Raw genomic sequence first — 20864 nt, 5'->3', positions numbered from 1 at the left:
TGAGTGTCTGTGGTGAAGACCCTAGAGGCAGCCAGCAGGAGAGAAGGGTCACTGTCTGCCTCTTGGATTTCTGTAACCAAAAACTGTACAATTTTTAAATTTTCTTTTTGTCCTCTTAAATAAATGGGAATCAGCTGAAGACCTAATCCTTTCTGATTATCGGGGTAACCTGAACTTAGACTGCCCCAGAAACTTCTTGGAGAGTTTAGTTTCTACAATTTTTGTTTATTTGCTCAAAGAACATTCACTGGCTACCCACTGTGTGCCAGGCCTGATATTTGGCATTAATGATTCAAGAACACATTCTCCACCCATGAAGATCTCCCTCATGGTGGGGGAGAGATAGATCTAGAAAAAGACACTTTGAACATGGTGTGCCAAAGGCTGTGCAGAGGCCGGTACAGGGGGCTGCATGAGCAGAGTCTGCGCGATCAGATGCATGGAAGTGGGAGTTTGCCACTTGACAGTGGAGTGTGTTTTGTGAGGAGAAATTTCTCCTGTTCTGAGGACTTCAGTACTTCAGTATGATTAGTCTTAGGAGTGACAGGATAGAACTGTGTGAGAAGAGATGGAAGAGGTAGACAGGGGCTAGATCATCAAAGCCTTGAATGCCAGTCTGAGAGATTCAAAATTTAGCCTATAGGCAAAAGGAATCACGGCAGGGTTTGTGCAAGGAAGTAGTATGATCAGATTTTTTAGAGCCATCATTCTGTGCAGAGTATGGACTGGAGGAGGACAAGACAGGAAGATTATGAGGAGGTTGTTGCAATCTGATCAAAGATGATGAGGGACTTTTTGGTGACCTGATATTTGGGTCAGCTTTCACTGAAACGTTTTCAGGCTTGGAGCTAATGCTACAGATTTGGAAAACAGAAACAAACAGACCAAATGTTTAAAGCAGGTGTATATAAGTTTGGGACAGCTCAAATGTCACCTCCTTGATGTTATTACCTGCATGTGGGAAGAGATCATCACTGTTTTGGAGGCTCACATAGCACTTTGTCAATTTCTCTATTATAGCCCTTACATGCCTATAATTATTTATTCCTTTGTTGGCCCCTCCTCTGTGAGCTCTGGACTCAATGTTAGACACTCTGTCTTATTCATTTTTGTATCCCCAGTGTTTAGAAGCATCCATTAACACTTGCCAAGCGAATGAAAAGGAGAGGCAAGCTGTGGTACAGTGGAAAAGGTACTTACCTGGCTGTTGGGACCTGGGGCTCTAATACTGGCTCTGCTACTAAGTACCTGAGTGGCTTTGAACAAGTCCCCTCACTGCTCTGGGTCTCAATTTCCTCATCTGTAAAATGAGAATAAAAATACAACCCTCTTCCTCAGGGTTATGGAGATTAAATGAGGTAACAGAACTCACCAGCTGCCTGCCCTGTTTGTGCCCTGCCCTTGTCAAACAGCCTAGACTATTGTTCCTGTCATTTGGATCTCATTTGCTCTCTCTCTCCTGGTGAGAGCTGAGCTGAAAGCTGTTGCCTTGATGGAGGGGAAGTTTAGGGCAGCAGCATGTGGATCATCCAGGTGACCCCTGTGTTGCTGGAAGGGCAGATGACAAAAAGAGGGGAGCATGTTAGGCTAGAGAGAGAGATCTGATTTTTTGTGACCCCTAAACCTGTGGGAGGACCCAAAGTAGGGTGAGGGAGGCAGAGAAGATCATTATCATGTGCTGAGGGGTCTGAGGAAGCCCTCTAACAGTGCCCCCTAAGCCCAGGAGTTTAGCAGCATCTGGAGGAATGCCACTTCCATGAAGACCATTCATTCATCCAATGTTACAATTTTTCAGTGCCTTGGGATGATGTAATTAACAGTATCAGAGATTTTCTTTTTTCTTTCCTTTTTTAAAAAAGTTTTATTTAAATTGCAGTTAGTTAACATACAGTGTAATATTAGTTTCAGGTGTACAATATAGTGATTCAACACTTACCTACATCACCACAAGCGCACTCCTTAATCCCCATCACATAGTTTGGGATGTACAAGAGAGGTAAAAAATTGCAAAAGCAAGTAAAAGGAATACCATTTTGAAAAAAATGGAAAATCATGATTGTAGACACTACCATCTCAAGAGATGACTATCAATTCTCAAGTGAGAGGTCTTTCTAGAAGATCCACTAGCATTGTTTGCATTATAAAGCCAAACTTTTCTGGGCACCTGGCTGGCTCTCTCTTGGAACAGCACGCAACTCTTGATCTCAGGGTTGTGAGTTTGAGCCCCACATAGGGTGTAGAGATTACAAAAAATAAGCTAAAAAAAAAAAAATAAATAAAGGCCAACTTTACCATCAAATCTTGCTGTATCCCAACTTATAAGGCATGTGGTTCAGGAGGTCCTTGAATCTGCAACTGATGATTCGTGGAGTTGTCTTGGAACTCCATTTATTGAGTTTATTTAGCTGTATGGACTTGGCCTTATCATAAGACATTTGATCAAGAAACATGATGAGAGGGCAGGGGGAAAGAAGAGAGGGATTAAGGCCTGTGATCCTTCCCTAAAGGCTCAAGTCAGTCCTGGTGTTAAAGCTAGTGACGTTAAAAAAATAATAAAAGTGTGTTTCCATTTTGCAAGGCTTTTAAAAAAATATTGTGTGCTCAGATGGCACCTTTAATCACGAAGAACTTTTGGCTGAGTTCCAGGCTGATTCTGCTGGCACAGAGAGCTCTGAGATCATACCCTATATTCAGTGCACAAGAGAAATATTTCATCCATCTCTGAAATAAAGAGGGGGAAATGGAGCATATTTGAACAGTTTGATAGCAAGACCATACCAGGGTGAAAAGTGAAGGACACCCTATCTATTTGGAGCTACAGAAAGGTACTATTAATTCTAAGTAGTTAAGTGGCATTTTTGTTTTCATTCTTAGTGTTTCAGAATAAGCTAAGAAGCTTGTATAAATCTGAAGGCAATCTCCTATTTCATATAAATCTCCTATATATAAATAAAGGCATACAGATTTTGTGATTTATCTAAAACTACTTTAAATTAAAAAAAGAAAGGAGGGAGGCAAAGGGGAAAAAAAATCCCAAAGTAGCAGGTTGTGACCCAGGAGTTTGAGCTCTTAGAGCTGAATTTAATCCACGCCCAGGCCAAATATAATTCTCCAGGATGGAAACGGTCCAGGACACCAGAGCTAACATTCTCTACCTTTGCCAAAGAGCCTGAGGCGGTTTGATGACATGCAGTCAGAACCTCACTTTTATTTCTCAACTGAAGGAAAGTAAGGCCAGCATCATATGACAGGCACTTCCCACCATGACAGGGCACTGATTCAAGCCCATCCAAAGGAAATGTGTTTCCCCTTGATTCATCATTGCTTCTTGCATCACTGTTATTTTTTGGAGGTCTCCTATTCAAAGCTTTATTTGTTGGATAGTTGGAGCATATAATTTTAGGTGGCAAGGTTGAATCAAGCCTTACTCTGTGTGCCAGTGTTGAGGACCAGATTATACACTGTGCTGCTTTACTACATCTCTCAAAGTCTTAGCTGTGGGAAAGGCTGGGTGATTGCTCTGCATATTAGAAATTGAAACCCCACCACTAAATGGTGAAAAATGGTCCAGGCAAAAACTGCTGTGGACATCTGAAAGCCATTATCTTTTCCACACTTCCTCTCTTCACCTTCATTTTGTTTGGGAATGCACAGGGACACCCGTGAACAAAAATAAACCAACTTGCCCTTGACTGATTGTTCTGCCTTTTGAGTTATCACATGTGAGTACTTCTGGCTCCCAGATATGGTGAAGTAAAGAGACTGCTGGGAAGCCAGCCACAAATTAGAGCTGATCTTCCAGTATCTTCTACCTAGAGAAATGGTTCAGGACATTCAAATTAACAACATGCCCTGCCCCAAAGTTGATCTGGCTTCTGAATCATGTTTGGGATTTCAGAAATGTGAAAAAGAAAGCATGTAAGAATCTTGATGTCTTTTGTCAGTTCAACCTTGTCCATTTAGTCTTACTAGCCCTTTTTTAATCCAAGACTCTATACAGAGCCTATACATATTTTGACTGCTTCCAGGAACTGTCTCAACTTACAGCACCGTTAGGGAAGGCAGAATCACTTTAGGAGGTAGAGGGTGAAACGTGGCAACTTTTCGACAGGAACGAATCAATATAGCAGAGCCATTCAGGGTAGGAGGTTTTGCTAGGGCTTAAAGCGGGTTGTCAACCCAAACACAATGGGCTTTGTTACTCCTGTGTAAAGAGGAAATGGGGCAGTTTTTGGCCTCCACAGACTGTATTGTACGGTATGCAGGATGGCAATTCCAAGCATAACCTTTAGGAGACACAAATCTGCTTTTGGCTATTCAGTGTTCCCCAGCAAGTTATTTAGCTGTCTCTGAAATGCATGGAAATAGTCACAGTTTTTCATAGTCTATCATAGTTTTAAGTTTGGGGAAGGGCCTCGGTGTATGTGGAAGGGGGTCGGTCAGGGAAACAGAATAAAGCCTTTTTGGCTGGGGATTCTAACACCTGTGATTTGTCTTAAATCACAGACGCACTGTAATTTCAAGGCATGTTTTCTGCCGTGAGCACTCGAGCTGAGGGGCCTGCTGTGGCTCCTCACTATTTATTTCAGGTGTGGGGAGTTACCTCTGAGTTCAAAAGTCCTTGCGTGGGAAGCGCAGAGGAACTGCGAAATACCTCCTTAAGAAAAGTCTAACCTCAAGGGGAGAAGCCGGGATTGGGTTCCGGTAGCTGCCTGGGAAAGCTACAGGGGGGCATGGGCATCTCATCTCACGGAGTGGTAACAGTCCTGCAAGTGGGTTTGGGGGACCTTTTCTTTATATGGCAACTTATCGCGAGGAGTGGGGGCTGCCCAGCACAGTGAAGAGGTCTGTGGGGAGGGATTCTGCCCGGGGACCTCCTAAGGACCGGAGGAGCCCAAATCCCTCCAGGTGACAGCAGGCGCCTCTCTCCGTCCGCTCCCCTCCTCCGCGGCCAATCTCCGGGCAGAGGTGTCTTGCTCCAGCCCGTCTCCCTCCCCCCCACCTCCCCAACTCGTCCGGCCCGTCCCAGCCTCAGCGGGAGCCCCGCCTGTCTCCGGGCAGCCAGAGCCCCTGAGCACTCGCCCAGCCTGTCAGTAACCGCCGTTTGCGCTTTCTTTCTTTCTTTCTTTTTTTTTTTTTTTCCTCCTCTTCTTTTCTTTCCCCCTTCTGCCTTTGTCCCGCTTAGTAACTGGGCTTCGACCAATCGCCGCCTTACCGGCCAGCGCCGGCTGGATCCTGATTGGCCTACTTGGGGCGCGCAGCCGTCTCCCGCTCCTTCGCTGGAGCAAGGCAGACAAAAGACGCAGGCTCCGGGCTCCGGCAACCCGGCTCAGCCAATCACCACGCACCTTATCCTTTCTTTCTACCCCCTCCTTTTCTCTCGCAGCTTCCCCCCCGGCCTGGCTCGCGTGCTCCCGGCACTGACTCCTGGCGTGCGGCCAGCGCCCGGACTGTACCATTTTGATTGAGGCTGGGGGGAAGAGAGGATCGATGATTAAGAAGCCAAAGCCCAGAAATCGTTGGGGAGAGTTGAAAGTCGAGATGAAGGACGGTTTTCTGAACAATTTCTCAGGCACCTGATGGAATCCCCAGTACTTCGGTCGGAATAGAGGGGAGGAACAGTAGTTATGTTGCCTGTCCCCCCTGCCGGGTGCGGTTGGGTGGCGCCTCAGCGGGGGAGCGTGAGGCGGGGGAGGGTGTCCCCCTCCGCGCCGTTAAAATGAAACTCTAGTGGCTGGAGTCAGGGCAGAGCGTGAGGGGAGCCGGCACAGGCGGGCTTGCTTGCAGCCCAGCGGGAGCGGCCAGCCGGGCAGAACTAGCTGGACTTTCCGACGGGCCCCCATCCCGAGGCTGCGGCAGCTTCGGTTCCGAGACTGACTGGAACGGAGCCCGAGTCCCGGCCCCTGAGGGGATCGCTCTCTGCAGACCAGTGGGACCCCGAAACTTGAACGCAATACCTACTCCCTTTTTATGCCTTCCTTTGTCACTTCCTCACCTTTCTCCCAGCGCGTTCTTTTTCCCCCCTTTTCGTTCTCCCTCCCTCGAAGGACACAAAAGTGGCTGCCGAGGAAAGATTTGGAGGCAGTGGGAGCTTTTCTCTTCGGAGAGCGACCGTGTGGAAAGGATTTTTGGGAAGCAGCTTTCTAACACCTCAGCCCTCCTGCCCCCCCCCCAAGCCTCTCTTTACCTCTCTGAGGAGAAAAAGCCCGTAGATTGAAAGTTCGGGGGGCATCTTGCTGGGTGCTGTAAGAGGAAAGTGGGGGAGGACCCCGTCCTCGTCCCGGTAGTTGGCTGGACTTGTACCGGCCGTTGGAAACCCCGAAGTGCATTTCCGTGTGGGACTTTTATAGATCTATATTTTTAGATTTTTAAATATCAGATAAAAAAAAATATATATATATGCTTTCTATATATTTCCTGACGACCTGCCCCTGACAGCGCGATGTACAATACGGTGTGGAGTATGGACCGCGATGACGCAGACTGGAGGGAGGTGATGATGCCCTATTCGACAGAACTGATATTTTATATTGAAATGGATCCTCCAGGTACTTGGGAGAGAAAAAGAATCTTGTGATGGGTCTGATTGGTATATAACAAGACCTTAGTGATGTTTTCAGGGCAGAAGTGTTCCTGGGAGCTCTAGGTTTGGGATGAGGGGCAGATTTGCAGTTAGAGCTGCAGTAAAACTGCTTCTGGTTTACCCGTTTAAAGTTTGCAGTTAGGACCCCGATCCTATTGTCCTGCGAGGGTGGGGGTGGGGGCTGGAGTGGGGGTGGGAGGAGAGACTCATTTCTTTTACTTCTTTTTGCCTATGCGTGTCGTTCAGGTTTTTGTTGTGCACCCCCCGGTCCTCCCCCCCCCCCCCCCCCTTAAAGATCTTCTACCTGCATAGGATGCTTTATATCGGAGCCTTGAAGTCAGCCTTTCCCTTTAGGGAAATTCTTTAAAGCTTGTCGTTTCATACGTTCGTCTTATTTGATTCGTTGTGTTCTACCTTCGTTAACTTCTGAAACTGGGTTGCCTATGTGATAATTCATTTTAAGACCCCCCCGCCCTTTTTTTTTTTTCTCTTACAGAAACCAAATGCTGGTTAGTGATTTTCAGGGATTGGGCGTTTTTATTCAGTCATGGTCTTAGCGTGAGGTTTTTCTTCTCGGAATATAGTCGCTTAGAGAGATCTGCGTGCAGTATTTTATTACTCTTTAATTTATGGTAATTTAATTTATGGGCTAGGGTTTAATGTAACTTCAATTCTTAGAGCAAAAAAAGGAGGAACCTTCTTTTTTGTGTGTGAATATATGTGATGTGTACATCTATGTTATAGGTTCAAATACACATAATGTAAAGTATACATATACTGTATTTTTAGTTCAGAGCTTTGTCTGAGACCCTTACAGACATTTTGTGTATCTGGTAGGAAAGGAAAAGGAAGAGAAAATGGAAAAGTTAGGTCATTTTTTTTCTTTAAAGTCTAACCTCGTTTTATCATTATTAATTGTCAGATTTTCAAACCCTTTTTTGCAGTTATAGATAGTGCTTTACATAATGATTTTGAATAAGTAGAGGGCCTTTGTGAGTCCTTATTTTTGTTTAGGATGACTTGATTATGTCTTTTAAAAATGTGTCATAGCTAAGCTTACGATATAAATCATGTGTCATTGGGGAACCTCAATCATTATAAGACTGTATATTTCTGGAACCTTTGAAAGGATTTGGAGCCCATGCAAGTGTAATGAGGTATAACTGTTGTAGAATGTATATAGAAATTATTTCTTGTGTTCTTGTGAGCAGTAAATTATCCTTTGTTTTTTTTTCCAATTAGAGTGTTGAATGATGCTATATAAAAACTAATATTAAATCAACCTTTTTTACTCTTAATGATTCCTTAGAATTTTTCTCTTTTCCCTTCATTTTGGAGCCTTCTTTATTTGCTTTTGTAATTGTGACTGCAATCCAGATGCAGCTTTTCAGTGTTTTGCAAAGTTTGTAAGATTTGCCACCCATCTATTGTGTGTATTTTCCCCTTTGTTCCCCCTTAACGGTAAAGCATCCTTTCTATTAGATGCATTTGTCATTCATGTAAATGGAAATTTAGTACATCATTGGTTCCTCTTGTAAAAAGTAAAGTTAATAATTCTAGATTTCTGTTATAAGAATTATATATTCACACTGCCTCAGAATCATACTGTATCCTAGTATCTTGCCTTGCAGACATACAAAGGGAATTTGTTGGGCGGAGAGGTGAGTGGGGAGGAGGGGAGAAAATGAAGAAGGCACTAATGTTTGAAAAATATGGGCCTCAGAAAAATATCTGCCGAGTTGTCCAAAAATGATTTTGAAAAAAGTTGACTATTGTAATTATGTAGTGATGTGGGTCTTACAAGGTTGCATATAAAATTCTGATCCAAACTTTGTGCATTACATAGAAATAAACTTTTGAGTTTTAAAATGATCATCCTTGGATAAAATTTTGCATACAGAGATTCTATTCAGAATATTGGAAATATGCATGTGCTCTTCTTTATTACCCATGTTGTAACCTTAATGTAGATTATGGTTGGTTATGCCTAACAGCTTTTTATAAAGGATGCACACTTGAGTATGCTGGAATATTTTCTGTGATGTAAATGGTTTTTAATGGAAATAATGTGGACGCCGGCCTTGTTTTGTGTGGTAAATTAAGGTTTTGAAACATTTAAAACTAAGTAAATTATTAGTGAGTAGGTTGCAGCATGTCTTGTATCTTCATTTTCCTACCGTCTATCCCAGATCAAGCTCTTATTATTCCCTGAACTGGACTGATAGTGTACTAACTGTTCTTGTTTCTACTTTGTTCAATCCACAGTATCATTAAAGTACCATCCGATGATTTGCGTCCCAGTGGTAAATCTTCCAATGACTTTGAAAATGCTTCAGTGGCTTTCCTTTGCCTATTAAAAAGAGTCCCAGATTGCTTATCTTGTCATATAAGTCCGTCTTTTTTGCTTCCAACCTAATTTTCCAGTCTGGTCTCTTCGTGGAGTCCATCACAAGTTCTGTGGAAGCTATTTTATACTTGCTGTTTCTTGAATGTATGCTTTTTCCTCTGGTGTTGCTTTTCACTTCCATTGGTTACTTGTTGAAATCTTCTATATGTTTAGGGTCTACATTATATGCCTTCTTTGCCAGGATATATGTTTCCTGATCCCTTCTGTTAGAAGACATCATTTCCTTTTCCTTTCTTTTCTAGCACCTCTCAGAACTTTTCATTCTGTCTGTGGAGTAGCTAGCTTCTGCATTTACGTATACTTGCCCCAGTGGAATTGTCTTCCCATCAAATTATGAGCTTCTTAGCTTGCTCAGGGTCTCGCAAGCATAGACAATTTAATAAATATGTGTTGAATTAATAAATACCTAAGGAGCACCATTTCTTTCTAGCCTGTAAGTGCTTTTCTACTTAAGGTCCTTGGTCATCGCATTCCTTGGCTATTGCAGTAGCCTATAGTTAAAGGACTTGATTTCGACAGCTGTTGACTTAGGGCCCTTAACTGTAACAAATATTACAGTTTTAAAAATACGGTTTTCATCTCCATTTTAGACTAAACCATAAATGCAGTTTATAATTTACCTATTATTGCTTTCAGTTGCCTGAAAAACTATTTTCCAAAGGTGTTTCTTTAGCCTATTTTCAAAAACTACCATTACCATACATCCTAAAGGTTTCTAATAACTGCATGGATTGCTATATCTACTATAATTTACTGACAATGTAAGTAAGACAAACTCCAAATGGGAGTTTGATGTCAATCTTTATGTATTTCTCAGAAGCAATAGAAATACTGAACTGTTTAGATGAAACAAAAGTTTTTATTTTGGAAATGTTAAGAGTGTGGTACAGAGAATTGCTTATGAGCATCTTGATTAGTCCTGTTGTGATTTGGGAATCAGGATTATTCCGTGATAGAACAGTTGCTGGGTAGGCTTCTCAAAGAGCCCTGTCTCTGGTATAGGAATTATTGGAAGATTACAGATATACAACTGATCATAAACTCATATCCAAAGCTTATAGATAGTGGTGTATTAGCTAGCACTGTAGTTTTGACATTGTTATTGGTTTTTTGGGGGGAAGATCTAACAAATGATTTTATTATTTAAATGAATTCTTTTGCTAAAGATTGTAGACTTTTTTTGTTCTTATCAAGAAGAATTTCTGAAATTATCTGTACGGCAGCAACATCTCTTCAGTAGTAATTAGAAAATTAAAAGCATTTATTGGTAAAGTATGTATAGGAAGGTCTAGGAAAGTGGTTCTCAATATTTTTTTGGTCTCAGTACCCCTTTTATACTCTTACAAATTATTGAGGATCTCAAAGAGCTATTTACTGATATTTACTGTATTAGCATAATACAGTAAAACAAAACTGAGAAATTAGCAAAAACAGAAATTAAAAAAAATTTAATTCATTAAAAACATTACATGTTAACATCTTTTAATGTAAAAATAACTATATTAAAAAAACAAAAGTAAGAAGAGTGGCACTGTTTTACATTTTTTGCAAATAACTTTAAAAAAAATTTTTTTTTAAATGTTTATTTATTATTGAGAGACCGAGAGAGACAGCGCATGAGCATGGGAGGGGCAGAGAGGGAAGGAGACACAGAATACAAAGTAGGCTCCAGGCTCTGAGCTGTCAGCACAGAGCTTGACGCAGGGCTCGAACCCACAAACTGTGAGATCATGACCTGAGTTGAAGTCAGACGCTTAACCGACTGAGCCACCCAGGCACCCCGATTTTTTGCAAATAACTTTAATGTCTGCCTTAATAGAAGACCTCTAAGTTCCCATGTCTCTGCCTGTATTCAATCTGTTGAGATACCACAGGTCTTAGTCTCTGGAAAACTCCACTGTACAGATGTGAGAGAATGAGGGTGCAAAAGACAAATAATGTTTTAGTATTACTATGAAAATATTTTTGACCTCTTGGACCCTCTGAAAGAGTCTTGGGGATACAGAGTGGTCTCTGGATTACACTTTGAGAACTACTAGTCTAGAGGTTACATAGTTTGTGACTACATAGTTTGATGGTCAACCTAGGAAAGTATTTTCTGACTTTTTTGAAGTCAGATGAAAAGGTTGTTTCAGGAAACTTACTTGCTTATTCTGGCATACTTGGTATTTTCATCCTGGTGAAATGTAGATTAAGTAACATTCTGGTGGAGAACTGGCATACTGGCCCTGTGGTTGGGAAAATATTTGCTGAGAAACACACTGAATAAATAGGTCACCTGCCACCATGTGGTCCTTACTGTTAGCAGGTTGGTCATTCTACTTCTGTGGTTGAGTATTTCCCTGTAACTGAACATTTGATGAGCTAATTTTTTTTTTTAATATATGAAATTTATTGTCAAATTGGTTTCCATACAACACCCAGTGCTCATCCCAAAAGATGCCCTCTTCAATACCCATCACCTACCCTCCCCTCCCTCCCACCCCCCATCAACCCTCAGTTTGTTCTCAGTTTTTAAGAGTCTCTTATGCTTTGGCTCTCTCCCACTCTAATCTCTTTTTTTTTTTTTTTTTCCTTCCCCTCCCCCATGGGTTTCTTCTGTTAAGTTTCTCAGGATCCATATAAGAGTGAAAACATATTTGATGAGCTAATATTATATAAATTCTTCTCCTCTGTGTGGTAAGATATTTCTTTTATGAGGTTAGTGTCCTTTTTAAAATAATACTGTAGTGTGGGACAAATGTTAGTATAATCAAATGATGTAAAAGCCATGCCAAATTTGTTTACAATTTCTTATTGAAAAAGACTAGTCATTCCTTTCATTTAACATAGTTTATAGTATACTTATATTTCATTAGAATATGGTAATTCTCCATTTAATAATGCTTTTTAAATTCATTCTCATCATTGTTTTCATGCTGAATACCTTTATATTTTTCTTAGAATGTAGAAAAGATTGGACATGTTTATGGTCACCATATTTAGGAAGGTAGGTAGAAAAATAATTACAAGTATGTCTGTGTGATACTGTATAATCTTATTGATTTAAAGGGGGATGCAGCACGAGTGGAGTAGAAAGGACACAGGCTTGGAAACATAATATGGGTTCCAAACCTAGCTCTGTGTCTTATGATTACCAAGGTTATATGGCTAGAACTTAACCTCTTTGAGCATTGAGAAGCAAGATGCCAGTGCTCTTGAAAAATTGAATTTTAATACTCTACTTTTCAGAGTTGTTCTGGGGATTAGATGTACTATATCAACATCTAGCACAGTGTTTGGCACCTACTGTACCCAATTCATTGTAACATGTCTTTTTTTTTTAAGTTTGTTTGTTTATTTTTTTTAGTCATCACTACACCCAACATGGGGCTCAAACTCACATCCCCAAGATCAAAGGTCACATACTCCTCTGAATGAGCCAGCCAGGCACCCTACTTGTAGCCTGTATCTTAAAGTATGTTGATAACATGTAATTACTTCAGGTCTACCTCTTTGAATAATCTTGCAGTCAAAACCTTTTGACTTGCTCCATTTTTTTTTCTTCATCCCTGACATTTAAACTGGGGCCATTTTGTTCTTGGAAGAGTTCTCTAGGGTCTTTTCTAATTATGGCATCTCATGAGTCTATGGAAATGTCACTCCAAGTCATCCTTTCTCTTTAGTTTCTGTTGCCCTTGTCTGGTTCCTCATCACCACACATTTGAAATGATTTATAATGAAGGTAATACTTTTGTTGAATAATTTGTTGAATAATTATTTGTTCAATATTGTTGAATAATTATTTTAGACCAAGTGCTGTGTTAAATATTTTTACCTGTACTATTTCTGTTAGCTACATAACAACCTTATGAAATAGGCACTATTATTACCCCACTTTACAGACAGGAAACTGAGACTCTGATGTGTTTAATAACTTAATCAAGAGCCTCACAGCTAGCAAGTGGCAGAGCAGGTCTGTCTTGCTAACACCCTGGTTCTTAACCAGTACCTCCTAAAACTGGTTGCTCTATTTTTAATTTCTTCTTCTCCTCCCCCGTAAATTTATCCTGAACTCTTCAGGTTAATCCTGCTCAAATGTTATTTTGAAATAATTTTTGGCATAATTAGCAGCTATCCATTTTTTTAAGCAGAGGCCATATTCTTAAACTAGGCATACATGGTCTTTAGCACCAATTTACATTTCCAACTTAATTATTAATCCTCTATTGTCATTTTTTTTAAGTAAACTCTACCCTCAACGTGGGCGTCAAACTCATGACCCTGAGATTGTCACATGCTCTACTGACTGAGCTAGCCAGGTGCCCCCATCTATTCTCATTCTTACTTTTAGCCCAGTTCCTTGCTATCCACTGACTACACTTTGCTTATTCCCATCTCCAACCTTTTGCTTATGCTGCATCTTCTGTTAGATTGTGTCCATCCCTCTCCAATCTACAAATCAGGATCTTTTGTAAGTCTTCTTTCTTCCTCTAAAAATTCTAGCACTGAATCCTGTAATTATCTGGGGCAATGGTCTATTGTTTTGACATAAAATCATATGTTAAGGCATTTAATTGTTTTGTGAGTATACTTTGTCTCTCCCAAACAAGATCAGCTTTTTGAGGTCAAGCTATCAAATTTCTTTTGTATTTTTTTCTTTAAATACCCTGTTCCCAAATATTTTGTGGTCTTAGACCTGTGGACCCAACCAGCTTCATTTTGTGGCTTAAGTTTTAAAATGTTGATAATATTTATTAATCAACGTGGACCTTCAAACTTATAATTTATTCTAACAAAGGGAATAATGAAAAAGTACAATACTTAATATTGTTAGCAAAATTTTATGGTTTTGAGTAAAAGTCATTTTTGAAATTTCGAAGAATTAGAAGTGAGTAGTAAGTTTTTGAACGTTTGTTCGGCTAGTTTTACATAGCACTGGGCAAAATGTAGATTTAAGTTTCCCAGTATGTTACACCAATTAAATTTAGAATGTGTAGGACTTGATTTGGGATTAAAAGGTAAGGTCTGCCATGTAGCCTTATAGGATCAGTTTCCAAATTGCTGGTAAATGGTATATTTGTTGTTTTTTTGCAAATATTTTGTAAGTTTGTATAAAGTAAGAGGGTTATCTTATTATTTTTTTTATAAAAGAGACAGTAGGCTAGGTCCAGTCTGCCACATCCTACTATTTTACATGTGTCTTGTCAGTATAAAAACTGCTCTGGGGCCTGTAAACATAAGCCAATGCAAAACTAAAGTCAATACCATGATGTCATACCATCCACCACTATCCAGCCTTGTACATTCTGTTTGTGGGCCAGATTAATTGTTTACCCTTGTCTAAGGGTATAGGGCTACACCTCCAGAGCTTGTGGCTATGTCGTCTTAAGTACTTACTGTTACAGTTTTTATTTATTTTTATATTTGTTTTGGAGAGAGCATGCACATGGGGGAGAGGGGCAGAGGGACAGAGATAATCTTTTTTTAATTTTGAGAGAGAGAGAGAGAGAGAGCGAGTGTGCAAGCATTTGTGGGGAGGGGCAGAGAGAGAAGGAGACACAGAATCTGAGGCAGGCTCCAGACTCTGAGCTGTCAGCACAGAGCCCCACATGGGGTCAAACACACGAATTGCCAGATCATGACATGAGCTGAAGTCAGCCGATTAACCGACTGAGCCACCCAGGTGCCCCGAGAAAGAATCTTAAGCAGGCTCCATACTCCACGCAGAGCCTAATATGGGGCTCAAGCCCATGACCTTGGGATCGTGACCTGACCTAAAACCAAGAGTCAGCCACCCAGGTGGTGGCCATTTATTGTTTTTTCGTTTTTTGTTTTAGTTTTCATGTTTAAATTTTCTAAGAAGAAAATTCAATCACAAATCAAAATTTATTTTTACACATTTTTTCTAAGTTTATTTGTTTTGAGAGAGAGAAAGCAAGAGTGCATGTGCAAGCAGGAGAGGGGCAGAGAGAGAGAGAGAGAGAGAGAGAGGGAGGGAGGGAGGGAGGGAGGGAGGGAGGGAGAGAAAATCCCAAGCAGACTCCACACTGTCAGCATAGAGCCCGAAGCAGGGCTTGATTCCACGAACTGTGAGATCATGACCTGAGCCAAAATCAAGAGTTGGACACTTAACCCACTGAACCACCCAGGTGCTCCCAATCACAAATCAAAATTTAAAATTTGTATGTGAATTGTTTTGGAAATGCCATATGGAAATGTTTGTGCTTGAAAAATACTACTTTAGAATTTGTTCTTTCATGTGTAATATTCTAACTTTTTAAGAATGTTTATTTATTTTGAGAGAGAGAGATGGTGAGCAAGGAAGGGCAAAGAGAGAGGGAGACAGGGAATCCCAAGCAGGCTCTGCACTCTCAGAGCAGCCTGATGCGGGGCTGGAAAAATGAACTGTGAGATCATGACCTGAGCAGATATCAGGGGTTGGATGCCTGACTGAGTCACCCAGGTGCCTCTGTTTTGGCTTTTAGAAAGAAGTCTGGTTAGTTTTAAAAGGACTATCAGGTGGTTCAAACCTGTTGCAGGCCATTAGTTCAGGACTTGGGTGTAGTCTTTTCTCCTACTAGTAATAAACTGTAAGAGCAGCTATCACATCTGTCTGACTGAAACTGACCAGAGCTACTTTTTTGATTGCTAGGGATCAACCATGAGCATTTAGAGTAGAGTTGCTGGATAAAATACATGTAATGTCCCATGCAATATTTGTGATATACTTCTACTGAAAAATTGTTTGTTATCTGAAATTCAAATTTAACTGGGTGTCCTGTATTTTTGTTTGCTAAATCTGGCAACCCTAATATAGAGAGAGGCTAGACAGTTGACAGTATTTCCTAGTCTACTTTCCCTATGGTGTTTAGGGATAGATGTGTAACTTGATGTAGTGGGTATCCGGATACTTTCAGTTTACATGATAAATCCAACTGAAATTGGTTTAAACAAAGAGAATTTATAGGTTCATGTAATTGAAAAGTCCTAAGGGAATGAAGGCCCCTGACATAGTTGGATCAAGACTATCAGGCTTTGGTCCTATTTTTCTGCATTTCTCTTTTTTCTGCATTCTCTATCAGCTTCTTTCTCAGGCAGGCTTCCTTGCCAGGACAGGATAACTGCCTTTGGCTGCTGGGATTACATGTTTCCTAATTTCTCGGGGATAAAAAGGATGGTTCCCACAAATATAACACAAAAATCCTGAGCTTGACATTAGATTATCCCCATGTTCCCAAGGATCACTCTTAAAATCTCAACTATTAATTACAGCTTTCTCTGTCTAGACCAGTGGCTCTTAAATTTGAGCATGCATCAGAACCACCTGGAGAAGTTGTTAAAACACAGACTGGTAGGCCGTACCCCCAGAGTTTCTGGTTTTAGTTGGTTTGGGATTGGGTTGTAAGAATTTGTAGCTGCAACAGGTTTACTGATTTGGCTGGTCTGCAAACACTTTGAGAACCACTGTTGTGTCAAATCATGGCCTACTCCTGGAGCTGGGGAAGGGGTCAGTCCCACATAAATACCTTACTAGTGTGGGAAGGAATTAGATACCTTTTGAGGAGATAATTACAATGTCCACTAAGGAAAGGGCTGCTGTTTTTTGTCTATCTAGCTTTCCTGCCCTCTTATTTAGGTAACAGCTTCCTGATTTTTCTCTTGGAACCACTCATTCCCCATTTGTAATCAGTGTGGCTTGAGTAGAGTTGATCTAACCCATTGGCTTTAATGATGGGCACATGATTCAGGCCTGGCCAATAAGATTATTGCATTCACCTGGCCTCAGTGATATCTCTAATAGGGCAGTGATCTTTATAAGATAGTCAATGCACATTACTATACATTACTATTTATTGTCCTGGTTATTGATATAAAGATAGCATAATCCCTGCCTTTAAGGAGTTCAGACTGTAAGAAGGATGTAGACAAATGCATGTAGTATTTCTCTTGATAACTCCCTTTCTCCTGGCTTTCATCTAATATACATTTCCATTATATACTGTATTGCTTCCTTTATAATTCTTAACCACATTTATTATCAGTTGTTTAGTGTCTTTAGGCACTAGATTAGATTATAGTCATTAGATTATAAATTCCATCAGGATAAGGGCTGAGTCCATAATTAACTGCTGGATCTCCTGTAACTAGCACTGTCTGTGGCACATAGAGGAGCCCAGGATTGAATGAATGTTTTAAATATGAATGAATGTTTTAAGTTATGTTTATAATCGAAAAATATAGAAACAAAGGGGATGATTGGTTTACTAGTGGGTACCGCAGATAGAACAGCCTAGGTAAAAGGCACAGGGTTATTAAAACACTTGATGTATTTTGAGAACTGAAAGTAATTCAGTTTTGTTAAAACATGATGTATGAGGTGGGAAGTGGTGGTAGAGGAGTGTGGAGAAGTAGGTGAGGGCCAAATCATGAAAAGCCCTGAATGCTTACACCTACAGGTTGGGGAGCCATGGACTGATTTCAGTTAGGGAAAAGAATATATTAGCTGCAAAGTGAAAAATAGATGGGAGGAAAGTGAGATTAAAGAAGGAAAACTGGTTAGGAGGGTATTTCAGTAGAGATGAAAGATGCTATGAAAACGTAAGGCGAAAAAAAAAATATGCAAGAAGCAGGGAGATGGAGACCCTGTGCACAGAATTCATGTGGACTCATATGGAGGTTTCCACTGTAAATTTGTTTTAGCAACAGAGACATTGTATTAGCCAGTCTTAACTACTGACCCTAGCTCTGCATCCACACCTACTTAATATTTGTAACTGGAGATTGTATTTTTATTTTCTAATCATTAAATAAAAGAAATATACTCCCTCCCCCTCCCCTCCCCCCACAAAAGCCTAAGATAAAGTAGCGGCATTGAGAATAAATAGGAGAGTTGTTTAAAAAGTAGAATTGAAGGGACATAGAGACTATCTTGAGAAAAATGAAAGAATCTAGAATGACTTATTTTACTGGCTTAGGAGATGGTACTATAAACCAAGAGACGCAATTTAAGAAGGAAGGACAGGTTTGGATCATATGGCTTCTTAAAGTGAGACAGAGGTTAAATAAAAAAGCTTTTCTTTTGGAGGGGTTCTTTTTCTCTTAGGCTTTAGTGGGGGAGGAAAGGGGAATGCCTTCTATTGCTTTTAGGTTTTGAACCCAGAGCAGATGGTAGTAAATCAGATGCTTTTGAGTTCCTAAAGGTGTGGGAGAGATTTGCAGTAGGTCTTTGACTACTCCCAGGGTATTAGTTGCTGAGGTCAATTTAAAGTTGCAGATGTAGGGCACCTGGCTGGCTCAGTTGTTAGAGAATGTGATTCTTGATTATGGGGTCATGAGTTTGAGCCCCACATTGGGGATAGAGTTTACTTAAAAAAATTTTTTCCCAGATGTTTAAGCTGCCTCATCTTATTTAAGCAGCTTTTTGAAAGCAAGTATGCATAACTTTTTTTGTATGGTCTTTTAAAAAAAGTTTTTATTTAAGGACACCTGGGTGGCTCAGTCGGTTAAACATCCGACTCTTGGTTTCGGCTCAGGTAATGATCTCCCGCTTTTGTGAGTTCCAAACTCTGCAATGGACTCTTCGCTGACAGTTCGGAGGCTGCTTGGGATTCTCTGTCTCCCTCTCTCTCTCTGCCTCTCCCCCACTCACGGCTGTCTCTGTCTTTCTCAAAATAAATAAACTTTAAAACAAAGTTTTTATTTAAATTGCAGTGTAATATTTCTAATAATACAGTGTAGTATTAGTTTCAGGTGTAAAATATAGTGATTCAGTACTTCCATATATCACCCAGTGCTCATCACAAGTGCGCTCCTTAATCCTCATCACTTGTTTAACCTATCCATCCTGCCCCTCCCCTCCCAACTCCCTTTTGGTATCCATCAGTTTGTTCTCTATAGTTAAGAACTTTCTTGGTTTGCCTCTATCTCTTTTTTCCCCTCTTTGCTCATTTGTTTTGTTTCTAAAATTCCACATGAGTGAAATCATATGGTATTTGTCTTTCTCTGACTTACTTCACTTAGCATAATACTCTGGCTCCATCCATGTTGTTGCAGATAGCAAGATTTCATTCTTTTTTTATGGATGAATAAAAATCTTCTTTATTCATCAATTGATGGATACTTGGGCTGATTCCATAATTTGGCTGTGATAGATAATGCTGCTATTAACATCAGGGTGCATGTATCCCTTTGAATTAGTATTCTTTTATTCTTTGGGTAAAGAGTAGTTCTATTTTTAACTTTCTGAGGAACCTCCGTACTGTTTTCCACAGCAACTGCACCAGTTTGCTTTCCTACCAGCAGTGCAAGAGGGTTCCCCTTTCTCCACATCCTCGCCAGTACCCATTGTTGTTTGTGTTGTTGATTTTAGTCATTTGGACAGGTGTGAGTTGATATCTCATTGTAGTTTTGATTTGGATTTTCCCTGACGATGACTGATGTTGAGCATCTTTTCATGTGTCTGTTGGCCATCTGAATGTCTTCTTTGGAAAAATGTCATATCTTCTGCCCATTTTTTAATTGGATTGTTTTTTCGTGTTGATTTTAATAAGTTCTTTATATATTTTGAATATTAACCTTTTTAAAAACTTTTTTTTATAAAAATTTTTAAATGTTTATTTTGAGAGAGAAAGAGACAGAGCCTGAGCAGGGGAGGGGAGGGGCAGAGAGAGAGGGAGACACAGAATCTGAAGCAGGCTCCAGGCTCTGAGCTGTCAGCACAGAGCCCAACTTGGGGCTCCAACCCACAAACCATGAGATCATGACCTGAGTCTACATCAGATGCTTAACCAACTGAGTCACTCAGGTGATCCTAATTTTTTTTTTTCACATTTATTTATTTTTGAGAGAGCAAGTGTGTGCACTCAAGTTGAGGAGCAGAGAGAGGGAGATTCTGTGTGTGCACTCAAGTTGGGGAGGAGCCGAGAGAGGGAGACAGAATCCCAAGCAGGCTCCTCTTTGTGAGCACAGAGCCCAATGTGGGGCTCAAACTCACAAACTGGGAGATCATGACCCAAGCCAAACTCCAGGCACCCCTGGATGCTAACCTTTTATATATGTCCTTTGCAAATATCTTCTTTCATTGTCTAGAAATAGCTTCTTTCAGGGGTGCCTGGGTAGCTCAGTCGGTTAAGCGGCCGACTTCGGCTCAGGTCATGATCTCACGGTCCGTGAGTTCGAGCCCTGCGTTGGGCTCTGTGCTGACAGCTCAGAGTCTGGAGCCTGTTTCAGATTCTGTGTCTCCCTCTCTCTGACCCTCCCCCGTTCATGCTCTGTCTCTCTCTGTCTCAAAAATAAATAAATGTTAAAAAAAATTTTTTTAATGAAAAAAAAAGAAATATCTTCTTTCATATCTAAAAAGAAGTTGCTATAGTTGATGTCAAAGAAGTTACTGCCCGCGTTCTCTAGGATTTTCATGGTTTCAGGTCTCACATTTAGTTCTTTAATCCGTTTTGAATTTATTTTTCTGCATGGTGTAAGAAAGTGGTCTACTTTCATCCTTTTGCATGTTGCTGTCTAGTTTTCCCAGAACCATTTGTTGAAGAAACCATCTTTTTCTTTTCCAAGTATTTATTTAAATTCCAGCTAGTTAAGGGGCGCCTGGGTCAGTGGGCTAAGCATCTGACTTCGTCTCAGGTCATGATCTGGCGGTTTGTGAGTTCGAGCCCCATGTCAGGCTGTGTGCTGACAGCTCAGAGCCTGGAGCCTGCTTCGGATTCTGTGTCTCCCTCTCTCTCTGCCCCTCCTTTGTGCCCTCTCTCTCTCACTCACTCTCTCTCTCTCTCTCTCAAAAATAACATTAAAAAAATAAATTCCAGCTAGTTAACATACAGTGCAATATTAGTTTCAGTTGTAGAATTCAGTGATTCATCGCTTACATACAGCATACAGTGC

The 20864-nt window shown here is 40.6% G+C and overlaps 1 protein-coding gene across 1 annotated transcript in view; it reads left to right on the top strand.

Annotated features, from left to right (window-relative positions):
* The first annotated feature begins 5655 nt into the window (after positions 1–5655).
* Positions 5656–20864, top strand: part of LOC122226940 (phosphatidylinositol 3-kinase regulatory subunit gamma) — a 131622-nt gene continuing 116413 nt past the window's right edge. The window contains exon 1 of the mRNA XM_042950963.1: positions 5656–6548. Coding sequence (XP_042806897.1) covers positions 6443–6548 — 106 coding nt within the window. The 5' untranslated portion in view covers positions 5656–6442. The remainder of the gene's footprint in view (positions 6549–20864) is intronic.

The sequence above is a fragment of the Panthera leo genome, chromosome C1 (assembly GCF_018350215.1).
Source record: "Panthera leo isolate Ple1 chromosome C1, P.leo_Ple1_pat1.1, whole genome shotgun sequence".
Classification (NCBI taxonomy): Eukaryota; Metazoa; Chordata; class Mammalia; order Carnivora; family Felidae; genus Panthera; species Panthera leo.
The sequence above is the reverse complement of the archived record's forward strand: the minus strand, read 5'-3'. Positions and strand labels throughout refer to the sequence as shown.